General features: G+C 42.7%; 2 protein-coding genes across 5 annotated transcripts in view; one reads left to right on the forward strand and one right to left on the reverse strand.

The window, feature by feature from the left end:
• PLEKHA8 (pleckstrin homology domain containing A8) overlaps positions 1-12019 on the reverse strand; it is a 52004-nt gene extending 39985 nt beyond the window's left edge. For 3 of the 4 annotated variants that reach the window (XM_088052749.1, XM_005518921.3, XM_014248411.2), the window contains exons 1-3: positions 11887-12019; positions 1864-1980; positions 1064-1219 (exon numbers count right to left, since the gene is read on the reverse strand). In XM_088052749.1, coding sequence (XP_087908875.1) covers positions 1064-1219; positions 1864-1980; positions 11887-11926 — 313 coding nt within the window. In that variant the 5' untranslated portion in view covers positions 11927-12019. Of the gene's footprint in view, positions 1-1063; positions 1220-1863; positions 1981-11834; positions 11854-11886 lie in introns of those variants that run through there. The other variant, XM_088052740.1, reaches the window with a different exon arrangement.
• A 545-nt stretch (positions 12020-12564) lies between these two features.
• Positions 12565-21918, forward strand: FKBP14 (FKBP prolyl isomerase 14). Its single transcript, XM_005519140.3, has 4 exons — positions 12565-12850; positions 15437-15588; positions 18045-18172; positions 19446-21918. Exons 1-4 carry the CDS (start codon positions 12633-12635, stop codon positions 19602-19604), a joined length of 657 nt encoding a protein of 218 aa, XP_005519197.1. The 5' UTR covers positions 12565-12632; the 3' UTR covers positions 19605-21918.
• Positions 21919-22813: the final 895 nt, after the last annotated feature.

The following is a 22813-nucleotide window of genomic DNA, read 5'->3' on the forward strand; positions in this document are numbered from 1 at the left end:
CCTTTAATCATCTTAGCAGCCCTTTGCTGGACTCACTCCAGTGTGTCCATATGTTTCTTATACTGAGAAACAGAGTGCAGAACTGAGAAGACTAATCCAGATAAGATTAACAGTCATTCTGAGATTTTTCAGAAGCAATGTTTTTGATATTAGAGTCCCTGAATCATAGCACTGCACATCAGAATCCCACCTAGTGAAGGACTCTACAGTAGAATCTTCTGCTCAGTTCTGACTCAGCTTGAACCAGCAGATGCAAAGCCTGGTGATAACACACATAAGGCTAAGAGGAGAAGCAAATCCTCACGTCAGGGAAAGGAGTGCTCACCACCCCTGCATTTGCCCAGGACATTAATAATTTGCTGGTTTTCCATCTTCTGTATAGTCACTGTGCTGAGGTTATACAAAGTTAAGAAGGCACAAGGCCTCACAATGTTCTGTGACTAATGCCACACTTGTAAGCAAGAGGGGCTTTCACTGGGGGAGGGGGAAGTGAGACTGCTGGTGAAAGCAAAGTGGTAAGTGAATTAATTTTCATAGCCTTACCATGATCAGATTTAAGGATCTGAATACTAATAGATTTGGAACCCAGTGCAAACCTCTTAATTGCTGAGGCATTCTCAAAGTGCAGAAGACAGCCCAATTGGAACACGTAAGGAAAGCATGTGAGGAACTCCAAAGCTGAAGAAACACTGGTGTGAGAGGCTGGGTCATCATATTTACACAGCTGGAGAAGGTGGGGGTCTTACATTCTTGTACACTGTGTACTGCATCACAGTGACCTCTAGCCAGGGCCTATTTACTCACTGTACTTACAGAACCCATCAGCACATGGTTTTCAAATTATTTTTATATAGTGTATTTTAAGGAAAAAGCAAAGTTTTCAAATCCCTGCCCTGAGTATTAATACCTGAGATTTCTAGTTAATATTCCCACATGTCTTAGCTTTTAGCAGCACCAAAGACCTGAACCACAGGCTGGACACTGAAGATGTATGTACACGCACTAAGGAAAGCATGGGGAAACAGAAAACAAACATTCTGTGCCAGCAAAAGGGTGTTCTTGCCTTTTTCCTTCTGTGTCCTGCTGTCAGTCAGACAGGCTTTGGCAGTTCCTAGGGCAACCAGCCACTTTTGCCTTTCAACTGCATTTCTTGCCTTCAGATAGAAGTACTGCTCCCCTGGGATAATCAGGTCCATTCGTGTGTTATCTGCAGGATGAACTGAAAGCAACATAGATTTCAGACCAGCCTCCTGGCTCTTCCCAGCCCAACCAAATATTCCAACAGATGTGTTAGGTGGCAAGTCAAACAGTAATGAAAGAGGAGGAATCTATGGTCCCAACTTCCCCCACTGCCATTTTATGACTTCTCTTCTGAGCTAGGGAATGGACAGGACGCACGTGTGTACAGCTATGAAAGACAGCTTTGTGACCAGTATAATCTGAGAGTCATTATGGAAAGGGCATCCTTTTCTGGAAAACCTCTCTTTCAAGCTTCCAGCTGTTAACTGAACCTCAAAAATGTGGCAATATGACTGAGCAGACCTAGTACTGAAGTTTATTATACATGTTTCTAGCTTCAGCTCTGTGCTTATGAGGAGTCATTTGAAGCTGTGCAATGTTCCACCACAACCCATGAAAAACAGTGACCCACCTGCACATAGAATATCCATGAGAATAGAGGCTTGCAGTTCTCTCAACATTTTAAAAATACTATTGTATAAAAACCACATAAACATCAAACTATTGCAAATACATACCAGAGAAATGAAGCAGCCAAATAGCTCTTGTCACCTGAAATCTCATCTTGAATGCAACATTATTGGACAAACTTCATGCAGCTAAGTGTTACTGTATCTTAGTTACCTTGAATTTCACAAACAGCCATTTGGATGCTTCCCTTACAACCCTTCCAGGCATCTTCCTGGGAGTCATAATAGGACAGGATGCCACCACAGAGAAGGAACCATCGAGGCTGCCAGCCTGAAAAACAAAACTCCATTTCTCAGTTATCTCCCTGCAATTCCACCATCTCTCTCACTTGAGACTTGCAGCAAATACAGCCCCAAAGAGTCTCAGTCCCCCTGGAAAACAAAACTCTTCGAAGTATTAACATTTCAGGACAGACTCGGATGTTGTACACCATAACCCCAGCTTGCTGGCACCTACATGGTGTTTGTTCTCCACACAACTGGACCACAGCAGTGTGTGTCTTGAGATGCCATATGTAATTTTCAGTAGTTTTGCTAACACAGCATCACTGATTCACCCTCTTTTCCAAAACCACCTTCTCAGTTCACCACCCCTCAATTCCTTCCACCCTGCCTCAACCTACCTCTTCACTCTTCCCAAAAGCCACCCCTGCTGTCTTGCCTTACAAGTTTTCCTCCCTTGATAGAAGGGCTAGCCAGGTTATCTTGAAAAACAACGTGTAAGAATCTCATAAAAATCAACAGAGCAACAGAGGCGGATGTGTTAATTTTTGAACATTCTGAACACCATCTTTCAGTCAAGCAGTTTTCAACAGCTCTTGAAACTTCTTGTGCTGCCCACATAAAACAGTCTTGAATTACCGACCTGTACTTCTGGATGCCTTCCCAGAGGAAAACCAAAACACAAAGCTGGACCCACACCAGTAGTTCTGGGTATACATTTTTGCCCACCCTGCTGCCCAACTTTAGAAGTAAATTATCCTTTTTTTCTACTTTTGGAAGCACACCAGCAGTATGAAAAGATAAAACCAAACGTGACCTGACAGCCGCCATTTATGTCTGATTAAAAACTACAAGCTCATTAACCTAAGAAGAAATGAGGCAGCAACGTCACTGGAGGAAAGGAGCTTTCATTACTGAGCTACAACAAGCTTCGCTGGCCAGATCCAATGGACAGAGATTCTGACACTCCCACACTGTGCCAGCAAACCTTCTTTGGAAGGAACACTTGGACAAGACCATGGGGGCCACATGGCTCTTAGATATTTTGGCAGAGGGTCCTCAAATCTGCTGTCCCCTGCACCAGGGCTCTGCCAACCAGCACTGTGCTGCAGGAACCCAGGCTGGGCTTGGACTGATACGACTTTGGAGGAATGACAGCTCCTCTCCAGCTAGAAACTGGTTCCTTAGACTACTGCTGAAACCAAGCTCAACACAGTTTTAGACTGGAAAGGCCTAAAGCCTCAGGCTAACAGCAGGAGTATGGTCTGGCTTGCCCCCCCCCTTTTTTTTTTTTTCCAATCAATACCACTGCATTCAGTCCAACCCAGTTTATAGATTGCTGAACCCTGTGTGGTGGCCGGAAAACAAATTAAACATAAATATTATTTCATTCCCTTCCAGATCTCTTCCATTATTTCCTATAAGAATACAAAAATATTGAAAATCCAAAGTACTCTCAACACTTCTTTACTTTATATGAAGGGGGAGAAAAACCACAAGAATGAGAATTAAAAAAAAAAAATCAGCAAGACTGGTTTCTATTTGTCTTGCCTCCAAAATAAAGAAACTATCTTAAAAGTCACTATTGATATGTAGGAACTCACAAAAAAAGGAAGTGATTGTTCAGCAGAGAGAAGCAGTTAATTGCTTCAGACACTCAATGGCACAGAACCAAGTCTTTAAATAATGCACAGCGCCACAGTCAATACAAGCCTCTAATTCAGTCCGGAGCTCCTGCTGCTGCGCATGAATCATTTCAGCCATGGTCCTACAACTTACAATTGCAGCTGATGCTCAACCAAATTGCATTCCATCAATCAAAGGCTGTGCAATCAATTAGCCAACATACAAATCACTCTGCCTCCATCACTTTGGAGGCCGGTTAAAAATATGTTATGAATCAATGTATTTTTTGAGACTTTCATTTGGTTGGTTTTTTGGTTCTGGGTCTTGGGGTTTTTTTTGTGCGGAACAGAGCAGCTATCTGTATTCCTTTCCAGAAGCAAACTCTTCTTTAATTATTAGATACATAGTAAAAAGACTGTAATAGACAATTTTTACCTAGGACAATATATATTTACACAACAGAATTCTTACACTAATAAAAACACATTTTTGTGAAAGGAAAACAATTAAAAAAAAAAATACTCACAGCAAGGTTCTGTCAGAAGATGCACTAACCAGCTGGTACTCACTGCCACTGAGTCAGCAGCCATGGGAAGGTTATCCTAAACAACCAGCTAAAAATAGCATGTGGCTGTCAAACCATGGGCACTGCACAGGGATACAGTCTTTAATTACGGGAGCTTCACTTTCGCAGACAAGTGAAGAATGGAGGAAAGAAAAAACAAAACAAAAACCAAAGCAGCAAAAAAGATACTTAGGCACTTCCAAGAAAGCAAGTCTTGGGTTTATTCAGTGTTATTTTCCTCCCATGAACTGACACAGGAATATTGCAATTTTTGGAACTGAGCATTCAGATTTCACCTGATATGGAAAGATAAAGCTGAACCTTTTAAGGTCTTACTGGTGCTAGCATTAATACAACTTTGAAGAAGAATTTAAGTCCATTATACTGGTGGTGCACAGGCAGGAAAGAATACAGCTTGTACTTCCAACATCTCGTTTTAGAGGCACAGTACCATTAACAGTAAAAATTGACCTTGGTGGGAAAGGTATGTACAAAAAATCCCCAGTAAAGCACAAAGCACAATAAAAAGTGAGGAGCAGCTTAAGGTCTCAGCCATAGAAGAGAGTGAAGATATTCCAGACGACTTCACAGGCACTGGTTAAAGTACATATTGCACTCCTGTGTGAAAGTTATAGTTAGTGCCTGTTATACCTGGAAGATCTGATATTATCCACTAGAAAACCAGATATTTAAGCAGTCTGTGCCTGCTAAGGATTCATTACTTCTCAAGAAGTTTCCAAAGAAAGAAAGATCTGCCTATTTCCACCATTACACTTCAGGAAATCTGGATGTAGCTATCACTGAGCAAACTTGACATTTCTTGATAACACAGCTGAAACTTGGACATAATTCAAAATTTGATGTTATACAACTCAGATTCCAGACAGTATTCCTTCCAAAGTGCCAAGCCTGAATTAAAAAAAAAACAAACAACCAAACATTTGAAGACATGTAGATCATGTCAGACATCTACAAAGCCAAGCCATCAGGGAGAATTACATACTCAAGAAGTCAAACTGATGACCTGGAAAACAAGCAGCAATTAAGACACCAGTTCCATCTGCATTTCTAAAATGCATAAAGGCCAGACATCCAGGTTTCTATTATTGCTTGCTTTCCATGAGAATTATGTAATATCTTAGGCTTATTAATTTCTTGAGCTTCAGAAAAAGTTTTTGTAAAACTTTTGCAAAAAAAGTCCTTGGACTTCTTTGCCCCTAATCCAGAGTTTAGGTGCAGATAGGAGATAATTATGAACTTTCCATGTTACAACATCTGTCTCATAGGAAGAGTTAAAGCCACTGTAACCCTCCCTACTGCTTATAAGAAGGACAAGATCCAAGACTTAGTTGCAGGTGGCACAGCAGAACAGATCCCTGTTTTTCTGTGCAGGGTCACAAAAAAGTCCCAGAGTGGGTGCCCTGACAGAGCCACCTCACAGTGAGAATGACCAATATCCATCATTTCATCCTACCTTGAGCAAAGGTAAACTGCGCCATGTAAGCTCACTCCAAGGGCAAAAGCACCACATTGTCTGCCCAGTGCTGTGTCAGCAACTGATAGCTGGACAAGAACTGCTGAAAACTCAGCTCTAGCAGGGCAAAGGCGCTTGTCAGTCAACCAGGTTCCTAGTCAGAAATAGCAATTTGCAAGAAAGTATCTTACACAGATCAAACTTGAAACATTCCCCCTTTTTTCTCATTCAAGGAACAGAAGTAAAAGATGGCACAAGCATTTTGCACTCAAAACAGGTGTCTATTTTTCTAGACAGCCTTCTAAGGCTACCCAGTATTTTGCAAAGGGCAATCCCAGGTGCTAGAATGCATTTTGCAGCCTTAATTCTGTAGCAAAACTATCTGACTGGATAAAAATACAGTTTAAAATTCCCCTGTATCCGTAAGGGATAGCAGAAAGGCAGACAAGAGCGTGTGACAATCTACACCTCTTTTCTGAGCTACTATCCTGTCACCTAGAGAGCAGCTTCTGGAAATGCCCATATTGCAATTTCACTCTGATTATGTGAATATTAACAACAGGAATCAATACAAAAAAGCCCCTAAAGGTAACAAAGTTCAAAGATTTAGCACTTTAACAATGGTATCACTTTTTAAAGCATTAGTTTGAGGGACACTAGAGGTTCAAGTGAAGGTAGCAATAGCTGGAATGGGCTTTAACACAGTGACCTTCTCCTAAACGATTTTTTTCACAGGGGGTCCATAAAGCCCACTTCTGTTTCAATCACTAGTGTTAGGGCAATGTTAGCAGCATTGAAAGAGCATCCTGTCATCACAGGGCAATTGGGCTTGTTTGCAAATGATTTTATGGCAGAGACCAGCCAAGGCACAGAGCACAATGTACCAGCATCAGGTATTTTTTAAGGGGATGCAGTGAAAGGATGAAGGGCAGAGAGGGGATCATGGTGGAGGCAGAAGTTCAATAATACAGGCCCACTGCTCAGACACACTAATTCAAATCATAAAAAGCTCTGGGAGTTTTCCTCCTCTATTTATACTTCTCAGCCCCAGCAAACAAGCTGCTCCTCTCTCTGACCCCTGGGGTGGTTATCATGCCAGACTAAGTCAACAGACTGAATTTATGTAAGCACATACAGATACCACATGATGGTATCTCTTCACCATCAGTCTACCACACCTTTGGCTTCAGTCCTACCCTGTGATCACTTACTTCAGTGCAGAGGGACTGAATGCAGAGGCACTGGTACTGCAGCATACCTGGCAGGGAATGCCGCACCATGGAGGCTCTGCAGCAGTGCTCTAACACTTCCAGAGGAGAGAAGGGACACCGATTTCCATTCCTGCAGCCTCATCAAACCTTTCTACTGAGAGTACATTGCACAATTCCAAAAAGGTTGGACAAAAGTAAGATTGCTGCATGAAGAAATACAGAGGGAAAGGGAAGCAAATAATGAGAAAGAAGGTCAAATCACAGAAAGACAATTAAGCAAAATCCAAAGAGAATTAACTAATCAGTCCCTGAAGTATCCTGCATGAAAAGTCTCATCCAGCCAGAACTGGCTGGGAGTCAGGCATTAATCTAAACCAACACCTGGATCCTGAGAGCAGCTACAGCCAGTAATAGAAGGCAGACCATTGCCCTGAAGGCAACAGAAACCTCAGCTGTCTAGGTCCACCTCCACAAAAGCCAGACTTCTAATTTTATACAATCATATCTTGGAGTATATCCAGAGGCTAAAATGAAGGGGAAAATTATAAAAGTCTTTTTAGAACCAAATCTTTATCTAAGTGTGAAGTTTTCCATTAATTCCTCCATGTCTGGAAACAGGGGAGCTTATTTCCTGCTGGAAGGATATGTGTCTCTGATCCTTAAAGGTCAGATTTCTTAAACTCCTAAAACAAAGACTTGCTCTAAGCAATATCATATGCATCCAGATCCAAGATACAAGAATTAATGCTTTTTCACATTTTTTTAAGCTCTACCCCTAAGTTTATTAAGGAATTCTGAATCATTAGAGACAAGAGTAATTTAAAGTTTTATGTGAAAGCTGAAATGTACTGCTTGGTGCTAGCTCTTGGTATCTCAGGATAAACTGAAAAGAATCCAAAGTACAACAATAAACTGAGAGGGGATGATTACATACAGGTAGATGGGGAGAGCTAATTGAAGTATGTGGCATGATGCAGCGTCACAGGTGATGGCATGAAACTGAGTATATCGTGCCTTGAGGAAGATGAAATACTGAGGGTTTGAATTACTCAGCAGAAATAAGGAAGTGAATATTTAAATATCAGCAAAAGCTTAGCTTTGTAAAGGAAAGTGATCAAAGCCATTTCATGAAGCATGTAACAAATACCAGACAAGCCAGTGGAAGCAGTCATCCTTTTTCATCTAATGATGAAGCTGCCTTTGAACCCCACAGCCAAGAGCTGATCCATACTGTCTCTTCCACAGTTATCATCAATCCTGCCTGTGGCCAGCAATCCCAGGTAGGATGTGTGCCTACATTGAAGATCTGAACTGAATTTCAGCAGAAAGAAAAAAATCAACTTGAAAGTGCCAAGCCCTCACACACACCACTGAAGGGAGGTATTCCTCAACTCCATGCTGTTTCCCAGCTTACTCATTCTATAAATGAGATGAGAAAAAAAAACATAGATGCCTTTTACAAGGCAAACTCCAAAGACTAAATAAATTTATTTTATTAATCAGAAGTTACGCTCAATAAAGAGCATGCAATGCAGGTTAAGTTCAGTCAGAGAGTCCCAGGGGACGCAGTTTCCAAGCAGCAAAGAGTAATCTTCACGTCCAGTTCAGCTCCGCTCTGTCCTTTCTCTATCCTGCAAGCAGCGCTCCCCAGCTGGAGATCAGTCACGCTATGGCAGTGCAGCCAGGATCTGCCTTTGATGCTGCCCACAGCAGAATGGTTTGTGCTCAGCCAGGACTGCAGGCAGTGCAGACCAAGGAGCTATAGGGAAGGCACACTTTCATCATTCCAGCTGCTCACTACAGTAAGTGGCAGTGAAACAATAGTTACACACCCATCCCCAGCCCCCATCAAACAAAGCTAACATCAGATAGAGACTTTTGGCAAAGGATGAAATCTAGGAATTTTTTAAGATCATGTTACATGCTTTGACTATAAGCTCAGCTGAGGCCAACTTACATGCCTGCATGATTTAAGTCACCCTGCTCCAGATTTTGAGGATTAATAATTTGAGGTTTGCAGATGTATTATATATTTGCCCAAAAGAAAAAGTGCTGTCTCACTTTGTATGACGATAACTGCTTGCAAAGTTCCCTGCTCTCTTAAGGTTTTAACCGATTTAGTGGAGACAGCATAGAAAAACGCAATCAAAGGACACACAGTGCAAGCACAAGATCCCAACGTGTTATCATAGGCTAGAACTTTGTGAATGTGTATCTGATCCAAAGCTGGAACACTTCACTTGAACCTAAACAAAAGTAACACACTGAGAAATCACTATCTGGTGGCCATTGCATTAGGGAACAGAAAAATCTCTAAAAATCTCAGCTTTCTAAACTCAAGAGATTTCTGAGGTAGCACTGGAACCCTACATATAGAAACCACAATGTGAGTGCAGGATCAACACCAGAGGAAAAACTCTTACTCCAAGCAGAAACCAGGTAATACTGATTTGATTTATTCTAATCTGTATAAAGCAAACAAGTGCATTTATTACAAACAAGATAACTTGTTTAAGCAGTAAGGCAAACTGATCTGTCTTTCAATTGGTGGCAATCATGGTGTGCTTTCTTTGCCCTTTGCCCACAGAAAACCAAACTCGTTTCCTATTTCTGAAACGTTCTTGCTGTCAGTAACTATGTAATTTGTAACACAGATCTAGCTCCCAGCCCAAGAGCTGGGAGGAAATGGGTTAGATGTGGACTTGACCTCTCATAACGGCAATGACATAGACATTACAAAATCAAAAGTCCCAGAAAAGACACAAGTACCAACAAATTCCCATCAGCTCCTCCCTCACAGAAAGAAGGAAAAGCAGTTCTTTTCTACAGTTTCATGCTTACTCTTTTTTGAATGTCCTATCCCTTCTCTGACTGTGAGGGGTCCTCACTCCGAGGCACATCACCACCATGTTACTAGCACAGGCGAACACAGAGAGATGACACACCATCTCCCTACTTTTTGCTTGCATCATTTACACTATACAGCACCTGATTCATCAACCTTGAACAACAGAAAAAGCATACTGGGGGCAGAATACTAGCAGAAATACTGTTCTGGATGACCTGTTGAACATTCTTACTTCCCTTAATCCCTGAAAGGAGGCTTTCCTGTCTCTCATTCCAGCTCTTTGTTACTGATACAATTAACACCACATTCCAGAATGAATTTTTTTTTTCCCATCTCTGCATAAACTTATAACTTAATGGCTTTAGGGCAGGAAGTCTTCATTTTACAGCAATAGAAAGCACTAGTATATACAGACAGCTTGCAGAGCAGCAAATTTACTGTTCTCAAACACACCATGGGCCTTCTACAACCTAAGAAAAGGCATAGAGTGACCTTGATCACTCACTAGAAGAGTCAAGTTTCAACCAAGAAATCAGAAGGATGCTTCAATCTTTCATCACAGATTTTGTCTCTGTTGACAGCAAAACCTCTTCCAGTTTTCAGCCAGTACAAATCTTATATATGCAAGGAAAAGCTTCCTTCAGTCTGCATTCACTTAAGACTAAGGTTTGCAAAGCATCATCCTTCTTCTTGAAGGGTCATTTGATTGGAAGTGCTTATCACTGTGGCTAACAAAAGAAAACTTAATTGTGATGAAAACAGAATACTTCTTAGTCTTCATCTTACCATGAAAACAGAAAACCAGCTGATCCTACTGCAGGCACTAAAATGTCAAACGCCAGTAAATTATCTACAACATGCATTGTTTCCCACAGACACACATTCCCAGGTCTCATGGCACAAAACCAAGCACAAGGATTCCAGACACACCCCAGCATCTCAGCAATGCAAAGAAAAACATGTAAAACTTTCAATCAACTAGACCAAACGTGTTTTTAGTGTGGAGAAAGGACTAATACCACTATCACAGTCCTGCAATTCAAATGAAAAGAGCAAGCGTGGCTGCTCCTACTTCCACTTCATAATTCAAGAGCATTCACAAATAATTAACAACAAGAACAAAAAAATCCATGTCTGTTCACTGAGACCTGACAAATTTTGATTCTCATCTCAGAACACCTCATGCCTAAAGGGGAAAAGTCACAGCAATCTTCTAGCACAGCAATAAATCAAGTGTTATGCACCACTCCTGCCCCCCGCCATCCCTACCATATAAATTCAACACTCGCTTGTGCTTCAGCTTTCTCTTTGTTTAATTTTGATTTCCTACAGTTTCCCAGCTAACAAGAGAGGTGCAGCTGTTCCAACCTCTCGGGAAAAAATTCAAGCAAGGCGGCAGCCCTTGTAACATACACTACTGAGCAACACTCGCCTCGCACCTGGCAATGTCAAGGTGGTCGCGGTTACTTTCCTCTGACCTTCAAGTTTCCAAACTGTTCCAACAAACCACGGAGAGGTTTGCACCCGGTAAGACCCCATCCACAACCCCAAATCACACGCCTCTGCCTCACCTGGCTCGAAGGAGTCCGGCAGTGGACATCCCCTGGGAACACAGGGGGCTTCTGACCCCAGCACCTTTAACCTCTGCAGAGCAAACTCTGGCCACACACGGCTGCTTCCAATCTGCCATGAAAATCAAGCCTTCCGTGGCACGGGAACACCCGAAAAATTAAAGTTTGGGCCTAGAGCTAGCGGGACAATCCCCTCCACCTTTTTTCTTGTCTTTTTTCTTTTTTTTTTTTTTCCCCCTGCAATGCCTTCTCATCCGAATCCCCCAGGTGGGACTGACACGGCAACACCTTTTCCTCCCAGCTCTGGGAATGCCCGGAATCCCCGACTCGCCTCAAGAGAAGTTCCACGGGGGTGTGTGGAGAACGGGGAAGTTCGCTGTTCGAACTGTGACCCAGAGCACCCAAACTACCCCAAACCCCAACCCAGGACCGCGGGGAGGGCGAGGGGCGCCCGGACAGGCACCGGCACCGGGTTAAACACCGGGCAGTGACAATAAGGCAGAGCTGGGGCTGCTCCCCGGGATGGAGGGATCAAGGAGGAGCACTGACCCGCACACAGCAAATACACTGAACATAATACACTTATGTACTTGCATAAATACACATACGAGAAGATGACGGCGCCCGTCCCGCAAAGGCTGAGCACTGGCAGGAACTCACCGCTCAGGTAGTTGGTCCACTTGTACAGGACCCCCTCCATGCCGGCCGGTCTCCGGCCCCATACAGCGCGGCCGCCCCGCGGCGGGGTCACGCCGCCCGCCACCGGCCGCGCTCCGCCGCGCTGCCGCCACACAGCGCCATCGCGGGGGGGCTCGCGCCCCGCCCTGCTCGCGCCGCGCCCGCCCCCCGCCGTCGCCGCCGCCACGCTCCCAGCGCAGGGAGCGCCGCATCCGCCCAGCCGCGGCACGGCCCCGCAGCGCTACGTCAGCGCAACCCGCGCTGTGAATCGCGGCCCGCGTGACCAGCGGGAAGAAGAGGGGGGCGGGTAGGGGGGGGGGGCAGGAGCGGAATGCCCAGAGCAGGTGGCCTCTCGCGGCCAATCAGAACGCGCCCTCGCTGCCGCTGCCGCCCAATCAAGGGCCGGCAGCAGCCTGCTCTATTGTGCGCGCGCTCCCCGGGGCTGCCCCGCTCGCCGGAGCTGTGACTTCCCGGAGCGCCCGGCCCGCCCACTCCCGGCTGTTCGGGCCTGCCGATTGGGTGGTCTGAGTGACGGACAGGGATGTGTCCCAATGGGCGACAGCTCCTCCTGAGCTGGCCTTGCGGGGAGCCAATCAGAGCGCGCGCCGCCGGTGCCGGGCCGTAGGGAGCCGGGGGCTGGGAGCGGTGAGCGCCGCTGCCACGTTGGAAGGACCGGCAGGGCTCGGGGCGCGGGATGGCGGCACGGTGAGAGGAGCGGGGCAGGAGCGATGGCGGGGGCGATGGCGGCGGCGCTGCTGCTGTGCTCCGCCCTGCTGTGCGCGGCGCTGAGCTGCGCGGGCGCGGCGCTGATCCCCCCCGCTCCCGACGTGAAGGTGGAGGTGCTGCACAAGCCTTTCCTCTGCCACAGAAAGACCAAGTGGGGGGACATGATGCTGGTTCACTACGAGGGCTACTTGGAGAGGGATGGCTCCATGTTTCACTCGACGTAAGTGAGCGGCGCGTCTTCTCCGAGCCAGCTGCTGGTTGAGCTTGCGTGGGGAAATATACATATATATGTGTGTGTGTGTGTGTGTGTGTATATATATGTATATACATACATATATATATGTAATAGAATCATAGAATGGCTTGAGCTAGAAGTGATCTTAAAGATTCATTGGCCCTTCCGCTAGATGAAGTTGCTCAGAGCAACCCCATCCGACGCACCTTTGAACGCTGCCCAGGTTGCTCAGAGCCCCATCCAGCCCGGCCTTGAACATCTCCAGGAATGGGTGGTCAGCAGCTTGCCTGGGCAGCCTGTTCCAGTGGCTTACCACCCTCACAGTAAAGAATTTCTTTCCAATATCTAATCTGAGCCCCAGTTTAGAGCCATCACCCCTTGTCCTGTCGCTGCACGCCCTTTTAAATTGTCTCTCTCCATCTTTCTTGTAGGCTCCCTTGAGGTACTGGAAAGATAAAATTAAGTCACCCTGCAGCTTTCTCTTTACCAGGCTGAACAATCCCATTTCTCTCAGTCTTCCATTGTAGGAGAGGTGCTGCTCCATCCCTCTAGCAATCTTGGTGCTCGCTCCTTCATGTGTGTGTATATTTTAAGGTATATCTATTATTTATAGATGGTCTCTTCTGGTCGTGCTTTCCTGAATCCTGACCTCTCACAGGTGTCTGCAATCTGCCTGCAAATAGCTCTGTGAAGAGCATTTTGTAAGGGGCAAGCGGTTTTTTGTTAGGTTTTTTGACTCCTCCCTCCCCAAAAGCCCAAAACTAGCATTTACTTATGTGCAAGGAAACAAAAGCATGAATGATTTATTTGTTTTGGGATAAAAGAGCTTAAATAACACCGAATAAACTTGTCACTGGGGCCCCTCCCACTGCCACCTGTTCTCAGAAAGTTTGGTGTGAAGCAGTATCTCACAATGCTGTTCAAGATGATCACCAGGAGTAAGGCTCATCTCCTTTTTAGCATTTGTTTTCTGGTCAGTCTGTAGGAAGTAGAGCCATGTGGCATTTCTTAAAAGATGGGGATGTTATGCATGGAGCACCTCTCCTGTGTGGAAAGGCTGAGAAAACTGGCACTGATTAGCCTGGAAAAGAGAAGGCTTTGAGGTGACCTAATTGTGGCTTTCCACTACGTGAAGAGAGATGGAGAGAGACTTTTTGCAAGGGCGTGTAGTGACAGATCAAGGGGGAATGGCTTCAACTTAAAGAGTGTAGATTAGGTTATTAGAAAGAAATTTTTTACTCGGAGGATGGTGAGACACTGGAGCAGGTTGCCCTGAGAAGTTGTTGACAACCCATTCCTGGAGGTGTTCAAGGCCAGCTTGGATGGGGCTCTGAGAACCCGTTCTAGTCTGTGTCCCAGCCCATGGCACAGAGGAGTTGGAACTGGGTGATCTTAAAGGTCTCTTTTAATCCAAACCGTTGTATGATTCTGTCATTTAGGTGCAGGTTTTGGTATATGATCTCAGCGGTTTAGTAAGTCTTGTGCTACGCATGAATTTCTGTTTGGTTTCTAAAGCGAAGTATTAATTTAAAAAATAAAAAAGTTTTATGTATCCTTCCACTAGTGGCACCACAATCACAGCTTTTCATTATTCTTTACCTGGCCCCGACCAGACAAGTCAACATACCAGAGCCACAGAAATGCAAATAGGAGGAAGAGCCAGAAATTCGAGGGACTCTGCTAAGAGCCTGCAATGACTTGCTAATGCTAAATGTCCTGTAAAACATCAGCGAAGTGTTAATAGTGGGAGACAGCAAAATACTCAAGTCTCTGCAGGCTGCCTGAAGGCTACTTTTTGTATATTAAACAAAAAAGACAGTTTTGCATGTTTATGCTTTTGCAGACGATTCAACTAAAATCTCACTAATTTTCTCTTGTAGTTAACCTGCCTCTTTAAAAGGACTTCTAGTGACACACTAAAGTTTTTGTTGCTGACTAACTTCTGTAAGTGTTCTATTTTCTTCTTAAACACCTTTCTTGCATGACTAGTAAATAGAGCTTTCAAATTCCTTGTCTGTTAGTAGAGTGAAAGTGGTCAAATCAGAAAAGGATCTTGTCTCCCAAAACTAAAGTTCAATGTTTTGTATGCATTTTTTTTTTTCTAGACTGTTACGTAGTTGTTTTGTTATTTGCTTTTTCCCCCCCCAGTGGCTTCTTGAAAGAAATGAGGCTGATTCTTCTAAGCATATTAAAATGTGTATTCCTATCATGACCATGCTGGTCTGTGATTTGCAATTTACGATGGCCTTGACTGTAGATTTGTAAGAAAAATGCCCTTCTAGTCTGATCAATTTCCAAGTGGAAATAGGTGATGAGGGAGGTGAAGGTGGAGATCTGGACTGGTTAGTGTTGTCATAAACACACCAGATAAATGTTGGTTTATTTCTTTCCACTTCCCAAGGAACCTTGTCATGCAAAGCATAAATTTTAAAGACTTTGAAAGTGCTCATTTGTCAAGGTGCTGAATAGTGCTCTGTTTTTAACTGTATATCTACATTATGAGCATATTCTATTTGCCTTTTGTGGAACTTGAGGTTTAAATGCCAAGTGTTTTATTCCTTTCTTTTCCAGTCACAAGCATAACAATGGTCAGCCTATGTGGTTTACACTTGGCATAAGGGAAGCTCTCAAAGGCTGGGACAGAGGGTTGAAGGACATGTGTGTGGGAGAGAAACGGAAGCTAACTATTCCACCAGCCCTTGCTTATGGAAAAGAAGGGAAAGGTAAAAAAACCGTACCCTTGCTCTAACTGTTTCTAATCTCTGTATTTTACTGTTATTCATGGCCTGAGAAGTTAGCAAGCATTCAAGCTTTCCAGGTTGATTCTGTTAAAGTGAGAGTCAGATGCTCTTTCTCATAAATTTGTTTCCTGCAGTAATATCCACTAAGTGGCTATGTGGTGAATGCAGGCAAAAAACCCCAGAAACTGATGGTAACTGCTGTGCTGTATGTTCTAAGTGTCTTCTGCTAGTGCTGTGTTCAACGGTGCCCTTGTTGGTTTTTTTACTCTTTTTTTAGTTTGGTTTTTTTTTCTCCCTTTTACAGTCAAGTGGAGGTGGTTGCTTAGGTAACAGTTGGCTTTTTGGCTGTTGGATCTGTTTTTGTGGTAATACTTCATGAGTGTACATGTGCAAGCCTCATTCTTGCTTTCAGGTTTCTTTTAGAACCCTAAGAAACTCCCTGTGCTGGGGCTTTTCCTTTCAAATATTTCCAGATTCCTTTAACAGGAGGGCTAGATTTGGAATATGCAGTTAAGCAAGTGACAGCTTGAATGGTTATATTTCTGCGTTATGGGATTTGTTTAAGTTGACTTCCTTTTGAGCAATTACTATGAATGTTTATGTCATGACAAGAGTTGCAACAAATGACCTGCAGTAGTACAAGGTTCCAAAGCAGAAAGGATAAATGTCTAGGAATGTACAGTCCATCCATCTCTCCCATCACTATGAGACTGTTTTGGGAATGAGGACTGTTTGCATGTCTGTGTCTTCTGGCAAGTAAGGCTGCACACAGGCTTAGCACTCCATATTACCTCATGCCAGGTAGTATTCATACCTACAGCATACTTCATACCCTCCTTTATTAAATGTACCTGTTTAATACATATTTTTCTAGAAGCTCTGGTTTAGGTTCAAGGGTGCAAGATACAGTATTAGAAGTAATCATGTTTCTAGTAGAGAACAGGAACTTCATTTAGTCATCATTTAGCTGTCTTTATGGTGGGCTCAGCTGTAAAATTTTCCAAAAAAATATAAGAAATGCTGCAGTGCTCATGTAGTCATCACAGGCCTAATTGTCTGATTGATATGTAAAGCACTATAGTTGTTCTTCAAAGACTTGAAAGTCTCACCTCTGTTTTTAGTGCAAGAAGGTTAAACAGCTAAACACTGTTAACTGATGTAAGAAATTACTTGCTTTAGGAAGATTTTGAAGTATTTTAACATAATTTTGTTGCTATTTTCAAGCGATGCCCTTGAAGACAGAATTTTTTCATTTTCTTCATGCTTTCTTCCAAATGCACTTTTTTTTCACTAGCCTCCTACCTTGGTGCTGTCTGACTCATCATTTGAGTCAGATGCCTTTTTCTGTTACACTCAAAAAAATCACCTGTGTTCCAAACTCTAAACAGGGCACTGTGCCATGTATTTCCAGAAAATTCTGCATGTTTATTCATCCCAGAAATCTACAAGTCTATTTGTTGCTGCAGCAGGGTGTATTTAACACCATTACTCCAAAGTGGTAGATGTGGGTTATTTTACCCTGTCTTCTCAAGGCACAGAAATTTTTTTTGGGGTGCTGCCATCCAACATAGAGATATATTTGGTGCTATTCGACATCTCTCTATATAAAGGAGCAAAGTGTGTGCTAAAAGGTCTTTGACAGTAGCTTCAGCCATGAGCATGAGGGCATATCACAGCTCTGTAAAAGGCAGTGCCTGATAAACTGAAATCCTTGAGGTGTGGTGGCATGGGGAAGTACTCTGTGGCACTATTTGGAAGTTACCGGTCTGTTCACCTACATCAGAAATGCTGTTGTGATAACACATGCCTTGTGATCAGGTTTAGGTACTTAGTTTCTGCTGTGAATTTGGAAATAGCTGGGTACTTTGTTCCCTGAGTCCAGAGACTGCTGTGGGAGACCAACATCATCCCAGCCTTTCTGTCTTTCTCTGTAAAAGAGATTTTCTCAGTGGCAGAACAGGAGATACAAGGTATCAGCTGGCAGTAGAGAGGAATTTGGGGAGTGATGGGGTATCTGGCAGACTAAATTCTCTCTTCCTGCTGCCCGTTAGACCTGGCTGTGGGCAGTCTGACTGTACAGTCTCCTTTAGTGTTTTCCAGTTTATCTGGCTCTGACCATGAAAGAAAAAGGGTTCAAGAACATTGTTTGATAAACTTGTGATGGTAATTGCTGAATAAGAGCTTGCATCAACACCTACCAGTCTCCAACAAAACTAGTTGCATCTAAGCTTACATTTATGCTGTAAGGGCTGCTCAGAGTCCAGGCTACAGGCTGAAATGGTGTTGTGGTCATCACTGTTACAGATACTTATCCTTACTAGTGCAAACTTCAGGCTGCTTTGAAATGACTAGGCTTGCTGGAACATTCTTCTGATGCATATGGCTTTTGTATGGCATTGAATATATAGTTGGTTTTAACTTTTTTCCATTTTGGGCAGGAAAAATTCCACCTGAGAGCACACTGATTTTCAACATTGACCTTCTAGAAATTAGAAATGGACCAAGGTCTCATGAGTCATTCCAAGAGATGGATCTTAATGATGACTGGAAGCTATCCAAGCAAGAGGTGAGTGGTTTATCCTTCTCTTGTGAGCAAATCTAACAGGATGGGAGAGTGGAAAAGAATGAATATCTATGCTGCACTGCTCTGAGCCTTGCATCCTTGTGAAAATCCTGGACTGGAGGTTCAAAAGGAGCCTTGGTAAGCTGAGGATAGGCATGTGATTTGTGGAAGACTTGGATAAAGCATCACAGAAATAAAACCAGACTTCAGGGCTTTTTGGATTTAATTGCTGATTTATAAATAAACTGGGATTTCTTCTGCTGTAGGGCAATCCTATTTCATAGCATTCACTCTGTGAAGGACATTTATTCAGCATTATTCACCATCTGTGTGCCTCTCATTTTCAAAATTATGCTTTTTCAGCAAAAGTGATCCACGAGAAGCTAGTATAAACCACTGAGTTGTTTTTGATTTGGGTCTGGTACAGTTTACTGGACTCAGAAGGCTAATTAACCATTTGTATTATGCATCAGACAGTATCAGTGTGTGTAATGTCTGCATATTAGGAATGTAAGCTATAAGTTTAACAAATCCCGGGGACTGAAGTAACTAAAACAGACCCAAAACAAGGTCCATGGTTCTTATACAAGTGGTATCTGTTTAATAGATATGTTGGTATTGTTATTTTTGTAGAAGGCTCTGTGGTTCAGAATACTTGGGATCTCCATATTTAAACCTTAAAAACTTACTAAAACCATTCTGATGTTGTTGAAAACACTGCTTACCATTAGTATCTAGGTTAATGTCGTTAAGTATTCCAGTGATCTGTTTAAAACCTGTCTTGGGTCTTTGTTCTTAAAAATTTTGAGATATCTAGAAATCTTTTAATGTATTTCCCATTGAAGCAGCAAAGACTGAGATTGTGTACAGATTTCTGTATATATCTGGGGTGGCTGTTTACGTGTACTGAGTTGGCAGGGTGCTAGAATGAGGAAAAGCTGTCTCTGACCAATTGGTAGCTAATAACTTCTGACCAGCTATTTGTACTTTACTGTATAGACATAGAAGACAGGCTGTCTTGACTCATTTTTTGAGTCAGGTACCATAAATGTTTTGCAGCAGCTTTGCTAGTTTTACTGTCACTTCTATCACTAAAGACCCTTCACTCAGAGGGACTGCAGAATCAGTTAGACAAGTATTATTCTGGCAGTGGCAAAGGAGGGGAGGTATCTGTTATCTAATACCACCATCCTGAGCGCAGCATCCCTCTGTAACGCTGCAGTAATCAATTATTTCATAAGTCTGAAAATGTTCACTCTCACTTTTTGTCTAACAGGTGAAAATTTACTTGAAGAAAGAATTTGAAAAGCATGGAGCAGTGGTAAATGACACCCAGCACGATGCTTTGGTTGAAGACATATTTGATAAAGAGGATGAAGACAGTGACGGGTTTATATCTGCAAGGGAATTCACATACAAGCATGATGAGCTGTAGAAAGTAAAGGGTGGAATAATTTTTTTTGATACAAATAGCAGTAACTTAGACTGTCTGGTTCTTGTGTCATCTTAATTCTGTGTTCCGGAATTGACAATTGCTGTTGGCAAAGAAACACTTGGTTTATATAAAAGAGAATTTCTATTCATTATGTACAAAAGTTTTAAACTATTTTAAAATGTGAAAATGTACCTCCTCTTATACAATGAAGTACATCAGTGTTTTTAAAATTTTGTATTAAATTATTTTTCAGAAATGAAACAAACTTTCTAGGTTATTATTCGTTTCGAAAATCAAAATCCAGTTCAGTGACTTTCTGTGATTTGTTTGTCTGCCAAGATCACTTTCAGCAGCTACCTTATGTATTACTTGTAGTCTGTGGCTTAATTACTTGACCTTCCTACTTGAGTGTCACTGCTTAAAAAGCAGTTTGCTGACCTTGGGTTTTTTTCCTGCAGATTTTTGAAAGATGTAGTAGAAGGCATCAGCATCTCTCTGTATGGCTGAGAAACTGATGCGAAGCTGAATGAGAAGAGTGGTTATTGCCCTTCTAAAGGGAGAGTGTCATGCCAATAATTGTCTGCATTTTTTTGTTAGATTTTGTGAACAAAGCAGGAGTTAAATGTCAGACTTTCACTTCTACTGCCAGCAACATTCTAGGAAACATCTGTAATTTGGAAAGCAGCAAGCTGTGCTGCAGTGCACAGTGTCCTTTAAATGTACGCACACGTTTGTTTTGAAACTCAGACTTGGAATTCATCAGAAAAGCTCACACCCCTCTCAGTTTGAGGGGGATCTTTAGCAGAATGTTACAAGTCTGAAGTTTTTCCTGGTGGCAGAAGGGAGAGTGTACTGACAGGAAGATCAGTATGGTCTGAAGAGCAGTTTCCATGGGCTGTCTGTTTTGCGGCTGTGTGAGTTGCAGAACTTGTTTCATTGCCCCTTCGCAGCATTTTTTCACAAGTAGCACACAAGTGTTAGGAATTTTAAATAAAAAAATGAATTTTTAGAAAAATAAAGGTGTGAGGTAAGTGTTATGGTGCTGTGTCTTTACAGAGGTGGAGATCATTAATATTTCAAACACAAAATTTGAGTTCAAAGAACTGTTTTTGGAGAGGAAGAAACATTTTGTGGTTGTCCATGGTTTCTTAAATGAGAGGGCAAGGTATTTCAGGGACAGAATTTATTCTGACATCACTAACCTATGGGTCTGTAAACACAGCGTTGTACCTGAAAATTGTTTGCCAAAGCTATGTAAGGACGCAAAGCAAATCCAGTTGTATGAAAGTGAGATTGCTGCATTGCACTATCCCTTAACTACCGCGAACTGAGACTCTGCATTCAAGGTTCTCAGCGCTGTAGGTGTGTTAGATGTTTCCCTGCCACCTAGTGTTGCAACTGAGGATTAGAGGACTGCTTCATTGAACTGAGTTCAGCTGCAGAGGGGCATTTAGAGATGCCTGTCAACAGTGACGATTGGGGGAAAAAGGAAAGTTGTGAGGGTAGGCAGCACTGGGCTGTTCTGTTTTTGTTTTCTTACGACATCTAATATTTTGTGGGTGATGTTCTAAGTGACAGGGAATTGCAACTATGTATTTTGTTTTCAGTAACCTTAGGTCTTTTTCCTCAGTAATGCCATCTGCTTTTCTTGAAACCAATAAAACTTCTGCTTCTGTGGCTGTGAATTTCAGTAAAATAGTGTAGGAAAATATTTCCCTTCTGTTTTAGGCTCTTTGCCTGCCCTTATTCTATTATTGTGAAGAAATAATGAATAGTCATTACCTATTCAGCTATTCTTACTGGTTTTGCATATTGATATTTTTTTTTCTCACCACTTACAAAAAATCAAGCTTGCCTGACTTCAGCTTGCCCAAGGCTGGTTGCATGTTCTGTGCTGACTTGATTTCCCCCGCAGTCACCAGAGCACTGGGCACCTGGGGGCAACTCATCGCACATGTGTTGTTTATCTTGTATTGAGAAAGCTGTCTTATCAAATAGTCTTTCTCTGTTGACTATGTGGGGAGCCTAGACAATTATTATAGCCTAGGCCAAGGGAGGATAATAGAATATGAAGCTGATCTTTAATCCAGTCTTGCCTAGATGTGGGGACTGGCAGGTACCCAACCAACCAAAGGGTGAATACTCTGTGTGTGTGTGTGTGTGTGTGTGTGTGTGTGTGTGTGTGTGTGTGTGTGTGTGTGAGTGCATTGCTGGGAAGAACAGAACTGAAACTTTTACTTGGTCTGAGAGGGTTTTAGATCATTGTTTGCACTGTTAGCATGTTTTCAAAATATGTGGCTGGGGAATGAAAGCATAAAAGCATGGAATTAAATTTGCCCTTGTTACTGACCTAATACTTGAAAGTTAAGATTAAATAATGGAGTGCCAATATGTGACTCCAGTGGGGGACAGTTGTTTCTTTTGTATTAAATAGGAGTTTATAGTCAGTGACTGCTGTGACATGTACATAGACATAATCTTCTGCTTGGATTTTTAAAGCATTTAATAAAAATAACTTTCAGTGAACATATAGTTACTTGTTAATGCCAGCAGTGTTAAAGCTGCAAGACCAAGATGGCCTTATTTGGTGTTGTGTATAGTTTTATGCCAAATGAGAGTATGGTTTTTGTTGGTAGTTTTCTTGAGAGTTGTGTTAAATTCTGAAATTGAACTGAAAAATATTTTTTTAAAAGTGCAGAATCAGCAGCAGATTTGAGAAGTCACTTCAATTTGATTATCATTTGCTCCCATTAAAAGTCCTCCTGTGAAGATGAAAGACTTTCTTAAGTAGAAATAGCACTGCCTGTTTTAACCTTGCTTCCATTTGCTTGTTAATCCACAGAGCAAACTGCTGCAGTGCCAGCAGGAGCCAGCCAACAACCTGCAGGATGCCAGAGGCAGGCAGCTGCCTGTCCCCCAAAGTGGGGAGGAATGTTGGAACTTCAGTGGCACTCAGGCACATTTTGGCTGGCCTGTGTGTGAAGTGTGAGGTGTATTTCCCCTGAAGAAAGAAACTCTCACTGCATCTCTGTAAAACATGGCACTTGAAAAAGTGGAGAGGGTTCAAAATGGAGCACTTCTGCATCTTACAGCCTTCTTCAAACATTTCTTGTTGGTTTGTGGTTATTTGGGAAAATATATAGTGATGTTTTTTAGAACTGCAGCCTGTTATTCACAGCCAGTATCTAACAATTACAGTGGGAGTTGCT

The sequence above is a fragment of the Pseudopodoces humilis genome, chromosome 1 (assembly GCF_049639895.1).
Source record: "Pseudopodoces humilis isolate 2021_Gansu_Grassland_sample_001 chromosome 1, ASM4963989v1, whole genome shotgun sequence".
NCBI lineage: Eukaryota > Metazoa > Chordata > Aves > Passeriformes > Paridae > Pseudopodoces > Pseudopodoces humilis.

Bases quoted from the DNA above. Each gene is read 5' to 3' on its own strand.
- FKBP14 (XM_005519140.3), top strand. From the start codon at position 12,633: ATGGCGGGGGCGATGGCGGCGGCGCTGCTGCTGTGCTCCGCCCTGCTG. The intron at 12,851-15,436 runs GTAAGTGAGCGG...TTTCTTTTCCAG, and splicing joins GGCTCCATGTTTCACTCGAC to TCACAAGCATAACAATGGTC. The intron at 15,589-18,044 runs GTAAAAAAACCG...CATTTTGGGCAG, and splicing joins TTATGGAAAAGAAGGGAAAG to GAAAAATTCCACCTGAGAGC.